Here is a 12,324-nt window from a genome sequence, read left to right on the forward strand (position 1 = left end):
AATTTCAAACAGGAATCCAGGACTTACAGACAGGAAGGGGAACCTGAGCACATTGTCTATCCCCAAAGCTTTCAGCTGCAAGATAACGGGGGCCAGGTTACTGCGCTGCATCTCAGGAACAGTAGATTGCGGCAACTTCTCAAAGTCTTCCTCTGTGGGGGAAGAAGTCAAAGCTCCTTGTGATGATGTTACAGATTCAAACACTCATAAGATTGAGCCAATATCCTCTCACTGTCTCCAGTTTAGCATTGTTAATGGGAGTGTAGATACTACTGAGGTGCTAACTGCACCAAAAGTGACTGGAAGTCAAACAAACATATACCTCTGACCACACCATTTATGCGATTTGAATCCCGAGTAAGTAAATTGATTATTAAATATAAAAATAAAACTATTTAAATAGGGACTGTCAGGGTAGATAGGCTCCACATTTGACATACTTCTTAATTAACACTGTATATTGACATGCAAATAAAGATCTTTGCTTCAGAATTCCTACTCAAGACTCCCACAAGTGGCTTTGACAGTAGAATAGTGCTTACTCCAGCCAGGTATGCAGCCATGTGGACATTTGTATCAACTCAGAGTTCAAAAGTAAGCTACAATAATGTAATTTAGCATGGATATGAGTATAACCAACCCCACTGTACACTCAACCTTCAAAAGTCAAACAATGTGGGACAAATATATAAGAGGTAGAAAGTATTTGTTCAACATAAGAAAAAAGACAAAGCCTTTGCATGTGGCTAGAAAAAACACAAAAGGAGAACAAGTCATTTTGAAAAGTTGCTCTCCCCATTGAGCTTACTAAGTCACAGTATTGATAAAACACACTAAGAACTATGGTTTATTGATCTTGGATCCACAATATTGTTTTGATTGTCTCCCCAGTTAGTGCATTACATGCTGTTTCACATATGGAAGAAGTCATTAGTCAGATCTGGGATCACAGATGAGAAAGAGCTCTCAATATGGCTGTCCCCTGGAATCTGGGAACAGGTATCTGATTTTCAAAGGAATGAGGGCTACATTAGCGAAAAACATTCTACAGTTAACAAGACATACATTATAACAGTAGAATGTTTTAAATCACAGACCAGCATAACCAGAGACCTAACACAGTGAAGTGTACAGGCAACCTACTGGAAAGATGCCTTTTAATATGGTATTACATAAACCTTACTAGGATAATTAATCTTAACCGCACACAGAGCATGTGCCCCCTACTCTTACTCCCACACAGTGCTGGAACACTCTCGTTAAAACTAAGGCAATAGTAACCATGGTAGTACTCTGATTGCAAGGAGTGGGCTCATTATAAATACACAGAATAGACCAAGGTTTACATTTGTAGCTGATAGCCTAGAAATTTTAAAGACACACTAGGCCTATTTAAATCTTAAAGCTTTAGGAAAACTAGAGGGAATCTGAAACATGCAAGCAGCTATTCTGTTTTATTGAAAAGCCTTCCCTCACAAAAGGAAATAGCCAAGAGCTAAGGTATTTAGACTGCAGATTTTTGAAGCTTACCAGTTGACTGGCTGAATCATTTATAAGAACTAATCTCACTACACCAGCCGCACTGAGCCTCACTCAACAAGCTAAGCATTTGTTTATGACAGCTAATGTTGCAAGAAGAATCACACGAGCAGGGAATTTTACCTTTAATTATTTGGACGATTTCCAGACATGCATCTTTGGTAGACACAGTATCTGAAAGAGCCTTTTCAAACATAATACAGAACAAAACATAATAGATAAATAGGTAGAATGAGTTGGAGTAAATTCTCAGCATACAGCAGCCCAGAGATATCAACAAGAATGCACTGCTTAGTGGACTTTGTGGCCCAGACTTTGAGCAGCATCTTAGGTTTGCAATCACTGCTGGTCTCACGGCATGTCTCCCTATCAGCCTACTTTTGCATTTTATTAGAGGGCCTCAATTTCAGAGCCTCTGAAAGTGCAGCACAAATGGAGTACTATGTCTATAAATCTGTATGACATGCATGCATGGGTGGGTTTCTTTGCATACAAAGGGGTGTGCCTGCATATATTGTGGGGAAGATTTTCTGAAGCTGTTGGAAAATTTGACTGTAAAGTTTTAATTATTACATATTTGTTCCTTTGTGACTGTTCAACTTAATACAGTGTAACTTGATGAATTTGATTAACACCTACTAGTAGGAGGCCTCTGGTGGATGATTACCGTTCTGTCCACATGATGCGAAGACCATCAAGGTTAGTTAAGGAACTTTATACTAACATCACCCTGGTCTAATTGAGAGTGAGATGGAGATAGTGCATTCTCGGTGAGAAGTTAACTACAGAATTTGCTTCCTGCCTCTGTTCAACAAATCTGTTGACCTTCAGGTCATGCTGCAAGGTTTTTGCTGGTGAAGGTCTGGTGGGAAGCATGAATTGGAAGTGAATTGGTGGGATGTGAAGAGACCTAATTTTGTCAGCTGTTGTAACTAAAATATTTGTACCGGTGTCCAGGATGAAGCACGAGCACACATCACAAGAGTAGAAAATGTAAAATAAACACCAAGATAATGTTTAATAATGACAATCAGTTCACCTATGTATTTGCCATATGCTACTGCTTTGCTTGATTACTGATTGAATGTGTTACTGACTTATACTTCCTGTTGAGAAATGCTGAATCACTTCCAGACAGGGGTCTGTGGCCCTTGGTCAGAGCCAGTGAAGACTGCATTGTTTAGAGACCTGGGTTAACAAATCCACGTGAGTAGTGAAGGGAAGTCCATAGTTCCTGCTGAAACACAGATTCCAATTCTTTACTTTGTGATCTAAGTTTGTAAATAGAAATTGGTAAGGCTCGCTGCAAGTCCCACAAAAGCAAGATCTCCTGTGCAACATATCACCTACCTGTGTAAAGTCTATAACATTTTCCAGAGCGGTTCCGGCCCGCACGGCCTGCTCTCTGATTAGCTGATGCCTTAGATACCGGGACAACCACAAGGCATTCGATTGCTGTTTTTGGATTATAGGCCCGAAGCTTCACAAAGCCACAGTCGATCACAAATGCAATCCCATTAATTGTGATGGATGTCTCAGCAATGTTGGTGGCCACTATCACCTAAACATATCAGAGAACAAAGTTATTTATTTTGTGACCTTCCACTCCTATTAGTGTTAAAACCCGCAGTCAGTGCAATAGGACTTTGATAGGAACAATTTGGAAATAACTCAGTTAAAGAAGCTACACGGAATGCACCTGAGAGCAAAAAGAGGTAATACATAGATGAAGCAGTTCACATTACACTAAAGAGACATTGACAACTTGAAATCTGTCAATGTTTATGATTTTAGAAGCATTTTCCTATTTAAACTGCTGTTCTCTCCCAACAAAAAAATGGGGAAACTGCCAATACGAGGAAAATCATGAAACTGACTATATACAAAGTGCTAACAAATAACAAAACAAACTGAAAACTGAGAAAAAATGTTTCTCTCTAATTTCTGTCTGTTATAATCTCAGGTGTCACTTGTGACAACAACAAAAATGGGGATGGTTGATTTAAGCTGACAGTTTCCCTTTAAAGTTACACTTATCACCTTCGATGTAAAGAGCAGCAAAGTACAGAGAAGTTTAATTTTTAATTCATCTGAAACAGCAAAAATTAAATCCTCCTAGTTACTGACCAGTATCAGATCCATGAGCCACAGGGACAACTTTCCAATTGCTCATCTCCCTCCAACAGCGAGTCAATGATATAGCACTAGTTAAAGCCAAGCAAAGGCAAAAGCTAGGCTAGCTCACCCCAGGCAGTTCTGCCAATATATCTCAGTTCCAGACATAGGCCTCACCGAAACAGAAAAGCCAATTGTTCCCAACTGCAAGGTAGCTCTGTGATGTGGAAAAGTGTCCATTACAGGCTAACAGGAGCCAAACAAGTGCAAAAAAGTTTTAATTAATTTATTCAGATCCAATTCTAGAGCATTATCCCAGTGTGCCACCAAGCCTCCTTTTATTACTGATACAGCGCCTCAGCTGTACAAATTGAAGGAAGAAATCCAATTGGAAAAGTAGGCAAGCACAGAATACTTTAAAAAAAGAGGATGAGAAGCTTGAAGTGACTGCCGAAACAGCAGGGGACTTCAGAATGGAGAAACTGATCAGGTGGATGGATGGGAAAGATTATTATAGCCTTCACGTTTTGGGAAGATTGAGAACCTGGAAGAAATAGAGGGAAGCCAGAAGAGTTTGCAGTAGCTGAACATGAAATGATTCCCTCTATACTGATAGTCTTCACTTGCCTTCTGAAAACTGACAGACAATGATAGCTGGTGCATAAAGACTGCCTAGAGCAAAATCAGAGATTGCTTCATTCTAATGATGGGTGGGCAGTACCTACACAATCTATAAAGAGCTATGGAATCCTTCTGGATGAGAGGCACTACAGCAGTACGACATATGGCAGCCTTACCTTTCTGACACTCTGTGAAACCCTCTCGAAGACTTTCATCTGCTCTGAGGAAGGCAGCCCCGCATACATGGGAAGAACACGAAGGTGTTTCTTCATCCCAGAGCGAGAGAGGACTCGAGCCTGTTCTATTAGCATAGAAACTATGGTCTCCACCTCCTCCTAGAACCATATCAAACCAGAAGACACCAACAGAGATTTAGCCTTAAGATTGCACAACTCACTCCCAGTTGCATAAGAAAAAGGTACACAGAGAAAGTTTGTCGCGAGTATCTTGTTACTAGATTGTGAAGAACTTCATATTGCAATCATCCCTCTTCTCTCTTTTGTGCTTTGATCAGGAGTGAAATAGTAACAATACTGACATCTGAACTGCCTGAGCTTCAGACTTTGCACCCAACTGATATTAATGGCATTTGACTCCTTTCAAAACTGTTGTTTCAGGCTGCCAGCAAACTGAGACAAAACACCACTGCATCAATTAGCTCCATTTTTCAAAACTTAATTTAGCAACAATAGGGGCTAGAGAATTTTTCTTTTAAAAAAAGCTTGAAATCTGGAGCACAAGATGTCAGTCACTACAAATAGCACCAATTTGCCAGGCTTCCATGAGCCAGCCCAATTCAACCCCTAAAAGAAAAGCATGTAAACAAGCTAAAAAGAAATAAAATGAGATGTAAATATGTTACCCATAATGCTTTGCTTGTGCCCTTTATTTACATGGTCAGGAAAAGAAATTGCATTAAACAAGAAATTTGGCATGCAAGACAGCAACAGGCGTCCTTCACCTGCAACCTTTCCCGCTCCAAACACAGGATAGCTAAACCCAGTGGTGGGCAACCTGCGGGCCGAATGCAGCCCATCAGGGAAATCTGATTGTGGGCTGCGAGACATTTTGCTGACGTCGACCGTCCACAGGCACGGCCCCCTGCAGCTCCTAGTGGCCGCGGTTCACCATTCCCAGCCAATCGGAGCTGCGGGAAGCGGCGTGCCGCAGAGACGTGCCTGCAGACGATCAACGTCAGCAAAATGTCCTGCGGCCCGCAATCAGATTACCTTGACGGGCTGCATGCGACCCACAGGCCACAGGTTGCCTACCACTGGCTAAACCACTTTTTTTATTATTGTGCATCACAGTACCGCCTAGAAGACCCACCTGAGATCAGGGCCTCCTTGGTGCTAAGCGCTATACAAACATATGAATAGGACTTGACCACACTTGAAAATTAATGTAGATTAAGGTAGGATATTAATTTAAAGTGCAATAGCTATTCCTGAATAATTTCATTTGTGGACACCTATTCATCTATTCCTGAATAAATTTGTGTGTAGATAAACCCCTAGTGAGAGAAAGTCCCTGCCCCAAAGAGCTCATATCTGAAGCAGGAACACTAACTACACTAACAAGGTAGCAATAGTTACCGTGCAGTTGTTGGCTTTGCAGTCATGTTGCTCCATAGCACCCATATAGAGTAATAAAAAGCTTGTCAGAAGAGGATTAAAATCTATACAACAGCAGGAATTAAAAAGCAAGTTGGAAAATATTTCTTTATCTGAAGTACCAGCTAGGTTGAAATATTACTGGTCAAGTCATTTTAAAGATATTTAACTTAACTGACACAATCTTACAAACTTAAAACCTTAATAGTCATCACAGTTGGAATTTCTACTGATTAATGAGGATTTACTGCCATTTTAATAACTTGGTGAGTTAGACTAGTACATAAAAGTTTTGCATTGTTTATCTGGCTAGTGAGAATGAAAGTGCACAGTAACATCAAAGGACATAACTCACCATAGCACCAAGTGTTTGACTTTGAGAAATCTAATTTACTCTTCAGGTAGGATTTTCAGAAGGGCTCAGCGTTGGCCTAACTCTGCTCCATTCATTTCAGAAATCCCAGTGCCTTTAATGGAAGCAGAGTTACACCAAGGATGAGTGCTTTGAAATCTCCAGCATACATCAAAGTAGAGACTTTAAGCAAAAAAGAACAGCATCCCTTTTGTCTGTACCTGGCCAGTTAGAAATGCCAATATATCTCCGTCACTCTCTGACTGGTGAATTTTCATCACAGTTTCCACTGTTGATTTGACATAATCTGGAACAGGGCTGTGAGGGAGAAAAAAACAACCAAGACTTAAATACATGCATCAATACAATCTTCTCTCTTTAGTAAGAAAAGAACAAACTGTTAACTTTGCATAGACATTACAAATCAGTCACGGGTTCATTTAATTCATTATGTAACTCCATGAAATTAACCAGTCAACTCTTGGACCTTCCTGAATCCCATATCCACCAAATCAGAAGCATCTCATTTGTTCCGTTCATACTATCATAAGCTTTTACAAAAATGAATGATGCTTTTTATAGTAAAAGTGTACATAAAAAAATCAATATTTTAAATATTTTGTTTCCTAACAAATGACAAGCGACTCACTCAGGTGAAATTATAGTGCAAATACTATGGGCTAAATTTTCGAACATGGGTGAAACTGTTTACTGCAAATGCACTCACAAAGGCTCCTAATTGCCCAAGCCTTGTATGCAAATTTTTTGAAAATCTGGCCATAAGTATTTCCATTTCCTAATATTCTACAGGCTTTATTTTATAGGACCTTTGTAAAATTTGGATATGCTCCCATTTACATGCAGGAAGAGTGACATTTTCCCATACTAAATGTGATAACATGTCAAGGCGTGTTTGTACAAATGTGAGTTAGCAGGTACTCAAAGACGGAGATGCATAAATTAGAAGGCTCATTTGAACATCTGATCCTAATGGACTGCTGCCTGAGTGACCCTACTGACATCAAGGGGCTGCCTTTTCTGCCCCAGAGGTGTGTAACTCACCTCTAAAATTTACAAAAAGAAAAGGAGTACTTGTGGTACCTTAGAGACTAACCAATTTATTTAAGCATAAGCTTTCGTGAGCTACAGCTCACTTCATCGGATGCATACTGTGGAAACTGCAGAAGACATTATATACACAGAGACCATGAAACAATACCTCCTCCCACCCACTCTCCTGCTGGTAATAGCTTATCTAAAGTGATCACTCTCCTTACAATGTGTATGATAATCAAGTTGGGCCATTTCCAGCACAAATCCAGGTTTTCTCACCCTCCGCCCCCCCCCACACACAAACTCACTCTCCTGCTCCCGAAAGCTTATCCTCAAATAAATTGGTTAGTCTCTAAGGTGCCACAAGTACTCCTTTTCTTTTTGCGAATACAGACTAACACGGCTGTTACTCTGAAACCTGTAAAATTTAGACATTATTAAGAAAAGACTTCTTTGAAAGAGGCTACACACATTTCTTTCAAAGCAAACCAAGGGAAAACCAAAAATCCAGACCCACCAATTTGTCCGTAACCTAGACTGTATGTCTCATCATGGTTGCCAGCCCACATTGTGCCCAAGGTGGGGGATGGCCATTAGTTGAATGGGAGATCTTTAGATAAAACCCAAATGCAGCACAAGTGGTGATGATACTTAGAAGGTGCAGTGGTTCATCCCCATCATGGTGCATGAAAACACTGTTACCTATATTTGAGTGGCTATTCCTTTACTTCTTAAATGTTCTTCTCCTTGCAGTTCATTATTATTACTGTTTGATTTTAAGCATCCCCCAATAGCATCTGGAGCAAACAGCATCGGGGTGCCACTAATATGTGACAATGTACCGATCACACCCACATTTCTTTGCTCAGCAAGAATGTAAACTGAGCACTGTATACGTGTGGGGTAAAAGAGCAGACTGCTGCCATCAGACCTGTCCATCCCATTCTGTGGAGGAGAGAGAGCATGAAGCTTCTGCCAGGTTTGCCCATATCCCTTCTGTGGTGGGAGGGGAGGTAAATAATGAAATACCACTGGGCTTGCAACCTCAAGGGGAGCAAAAGCATGAAGTTGCTACTGAGTCCCTGCAGCACTTGTCTGAAATCCGCTCCAGCAGAGAAGGGAACAGGGGAGGGTTCCTGAAGCCCTTCTCCACTGAAGTCTGCTCCTGATGCTCACAAAATAGGAGAAAGACGCATTCAACTGCCAAACAATTTCAGTTCTACAACCTTAATGTGTTAGCATCAAAACCATGCAGGAATATTTTGAAAACATGACTGAAGTCCCCTTAATAACTCAGTTCCCCCCAGAGAACTCCCCAGACATTAACTAGGCAATCTGAAGTCATAGGTGCACATTCCTCTAGTCACGACTTACAAGGATTAAACAGGAACAGACCTCTGTATGTAAAAAATGTCCACCGGAAATGTTCTCCCTTCCACAGTAAGGATCATGCTGGTATCCTTACTGGGGTCGTTGGTCTCATTTTGATTGAAGAAATCTCTAAATTTCTTGATAAAGCAAATACAAAAAATTCTGTTTGAAGTCAGTTTTTGAAAGAACTGAGGCAGACCCCAGAGATACTGAAGAATATCAAGTTAACGTCACTTGCATCTTTCCAAATCTGACAATTTGTTATTTTAATAAAGTTGAAGTCCTTGTTTTTAAAAAATTAAGGCTGGGGTTTTGGTGCCCCAATCCTATTTACTCTCAGTGGGAGTTGGGTATTTAAATCCCTTGAGACCCTTTGGAAATCCCTGCCTATAACTCTTTTGTGTAGTTATTACGTGAACACTTTTGTACACCTACAGCTGAACTAACAATTTACACATTCAGTCACAGTAATCAAGCACATGCAGACCATGGAGCTCTCTTTTTAAAAAACAGAGTTAAAGAGTTTCAGAAAGGAACTGATTTATTAAAACATGTTAATTATTAATGGATTAATTTAATACATTAAATTTCTTATATATGTGTTATCAACAAAACATTAAGAACATAAGGGATTCTGTAATTATTGCACTTAACTACATCTCAACGTTTCAAAATATATCCATTTAGTAACGAATATACTGTATATAAATATAACATATATTCTTAGATATAACAAACATATACATAATATTTAGTCACATAAATATATGGCTAATATGTCTCTATCTCAACTACGAAATATTTGAAATTCAACACTTTGTTTGATAGTATACAACTCCTCAAAGATTTAATGGAGTATTGTAATGATATCTCTTACTTTTACAAAATATATTACAATATACATGTAGAATATTACCAAGTATGACACATTATTGGCACTAACTTAATTTTAAATGCTAAATGAACAATATATTTTTTTTGATGCATTAGTCTTGCTTTGTGTTTATTTGCTAATTAACTAAATTCTGTAATTCTCAATGGACTGTTAGATCAGCAAGAATGTGAGAATTAGCAAGGTTCTACTGCAGTAGACCATTTAATAATCTTACATTTTTAATAATCAATTATTGTGTCAATTTGTCATCACCAATATAGGTCTTAAGTCATTTGGTTTTATTAGACAGGAAGCAAGATAGATTAAGCAGAAGGAACATCTTCTTTAAATAAAAACAACCATTTAGGAAAGAAATAGCCACAAATACATGACAGAAACTGATTCATATTAAAATAACCCTCCAAAAAATGAGCTTACGTAATGAACAAAACTGCAAAGAAATAGAAACACAGCAATTTCACTACTTGTAGGTTCTTTTTGCCCATCACTACCATTCAGACAATCCTTCAAGTAAGCAGACCATGCAGGACAAGATGTCTTTATTGCTAGAAGTGAAACTTCCACTTGAGATCACTTAATTTTTAAACCAAACTCGTAAACTGTACCTCTGCATCCAGTGTGGCTGATGCTACGATCACTCGAAGTTCCCCTCGTTTCTTCTGAATCTAAGACAGACAGTAAGAAGTTAATGGATAAAAGCCACTCACCCAGGAATGATTAACAGACATGAGATGTCCTACAACATCCTGACCATCATTAACTCTTAATTAAAAATACTTAACAAGCCACAAGACAATTGAATGAGTTAAAGCTCAGCCAGCAAGGACTGTGCAAGACTCTTTTTTCAACCACTAAGATAGGCTAACTAGTGCCTGTTCCAGAATGATCTCGGTAATCCTATTCCTCATGCCAGAGAAATAGGCGAAAGTATCTCCAAGGATACCAATCACTTCATACCAGATCGCTCATAGGGAAGCACTATCAGCTGCCATAGAAATAGACTTACTTTACGCCCATGTGGGAGAAAAGAAAAGAGGAGTTGTGCTGTGGAGGCAACAGGGTGGAACCTGAGCGCCAGTGAGGGAAGGCAGAAGGCTGTGTATAAAGAAAGGGTTTAGCCCAATAGATGCATTATAAACCTTTGCTCATGAAACTTTTCCCAATAGGGCCACCAAGCCATGCATCAGGATTAAAGGATGAATGGTAAAAATCAAAACAAAAAACTAAGAAGGGAAGCTAGTGAGGAATAACCTTTTTCAATAAACCGATGGCAATGTCTGTATACAGGGTTCTTTCATGGGCTTCATCCAGCATGAGGACACTGTTAATCAAAGCAGAAAGACAAGGTTTCAATAATCAGATCTGATTGACTTTGGAACCAAGACATCCTGTCTCAAAATCCCTACACTTTCAGAGAAGTGCCTGGAATTTTAGGCACATCACTCATTAAAGTCAATGTATATTTGTAACTAAAGTCCTCTCAAAAACAGAGGGAATGCAGCAAATTACCAGTGATAAACACTTTCATTTGCTAACCATAACACCGGGCATTACAAGTAGGGATAGGCAAGCTTCTTTTACCTAATTTTAAACCTTCTTGAATATCATGGGTTTGAAAGTTTACTCAGATGTTACTGTTCACATTCTGCTTAAGTGAGACTGTGGAGAGAAGGGGAGCAGAGAGAGAAAAAACAATCCTGTGAATGTGTGTGGGGAGGGAGAATAAAGATTGAAACATGGAATGAAGTGGGGAGGGAAAAGAAACAGGAGGGGGAAAATAGTACACATGCTGTATATTAAGCATCGTCAATGCCACCTAGTTTTTTTGAAGAGGTGCAAGAGGGAATTTCTTCTATCCTTAATACACAATACAGACTTTCCCGGAGGTAGGCATTTTGTTTATTTTTTAGTGATAATCCTGAGGGGAAACGTGGGTTTAAATTAGCAGACTAAATGGTTTGCAAACTAATTTAGCAAATCCAAACAAGAGCGAGAAGTTAACAGAACTGCAAACTCCATGCGATTCTTTTATCCCTACTAACAAAGCCATTGCATCCAAAGATGCTTCTCAACATTATCAATATTTATTTTTTCATAAGGGACGTGGACTGCTGCTTTTTCTTTTTTGATTTTGTTTTTTGTTTGCACCATCTTCTCAGTAGCTCAGTTTATGCAGTGAAAGTGCAGTTCTGCTCTGAAAAGTCACTATATTAAAAACTACAGCTCTTTAGTTAACCAGCCAAAACAAGTTTTTACTCTTGTTGACCCTGCAGAGCCACCACAGCTATAAAAGCATGAGATGTATTCTATTCTGGTTTGTGGATAATAAAGATTAATTTAAATTTCGGTTGCAAATTATTGTTACTGATGCATGGGCTGCAACGAACCCAGCTTGACTTTCAGATTGTGTCTGCAGGGATGGCAGTAAGGAGAAAAAAATTATTTGAGCTGAAAGAAACTGAAAAAACCCCAAACCTATACTGAATTCTACCACTGCCTTCCTACCTATCCACAGAAACTTTTTCAAACACACCCTCATTGTAAGGTAAAGGTTTTCCCTTTCTACTATAAACCTCATTTTCCAGGGGGCTTATATCTTGACTCTGCTTAAACGTCTCTGGACTGAAACAAAATGCTCAAAATTGTACTTATGCCAAGTCTTTGTTTCATGCACTCCCCTGAACTTAGTGTAGCATATGTCACAGTACACAAACTTTCTCCCACAGCTGTGCTGCTGGTTCTTGACCTCTTGAAGCAGGCGCTAA

The 12,324-nt window shown here is 39.3% G+C and overlaps 1 protein-coding gene across 4 annotated transcripts in view; it reads right to left on the reverse strand.

Annotated features, from left to right (window-relative positions):
- Positions 1–12,324, reverse strand: part of DHX35 (DEAH-box helicase 35) — a 47,671-nt gene that overhangs the window by 20,494 nt on the left and 14,853 nt on the right. For 3 of the 4 annotated variants that reach the window (XR_013347737.1, XM_077831607.1, XM_077831606.1), the window contains exons 7-13: positions 10,811–10,880; positions 10,165–10,224; positions 8,689–8,801; positions 6,462–6,558; positions 4,452–4,610; positions 2,890–3,100; positions 28–152 (exon numbers count right to left, since the gene is read on the reverse strand). Coding sequence is in view for 3 of the 4 variants with exons in the window: in XM_077831607.1 (XP_077687733.1) it covers positions 28–152; positions 2,890–3,100; positions 4,452–4,610; positions 6,462–6,558; positions 8,689–8,801; positions 10,165–10,224; positions 10,811–10,880 (835 nt within the window). In the remaining variant the exon portion in view is untranslated. The remainder of the gene's footprint in view (positions 1–27; positions 153–2,889; positions 3,101–4,451; positions 4,611–6,461; positions 6,559–8,688; positions 8,802–10,164; positions 10,225–10,810; positions 10,881–12,324) is intronic. The other variant, XM_077831608.1, reaches the window with a different exon arrangement.

Source organism: Eretmochelys imbricata, chromosome 13 (genome assembly GCF_965152235.1).
Source record: "Eretmochelys imbricata isolate rEreImb1 chromosome 13, rEreImb1.hap1, whole genome shotgun sequence".
NCBI classification, from domain to species: domain Eukaryota; kingdom Metazoa; phylum Chordata; order Testudines; family Cheloniidae; genus Eretmochelys; species Eretmochelys imbricata.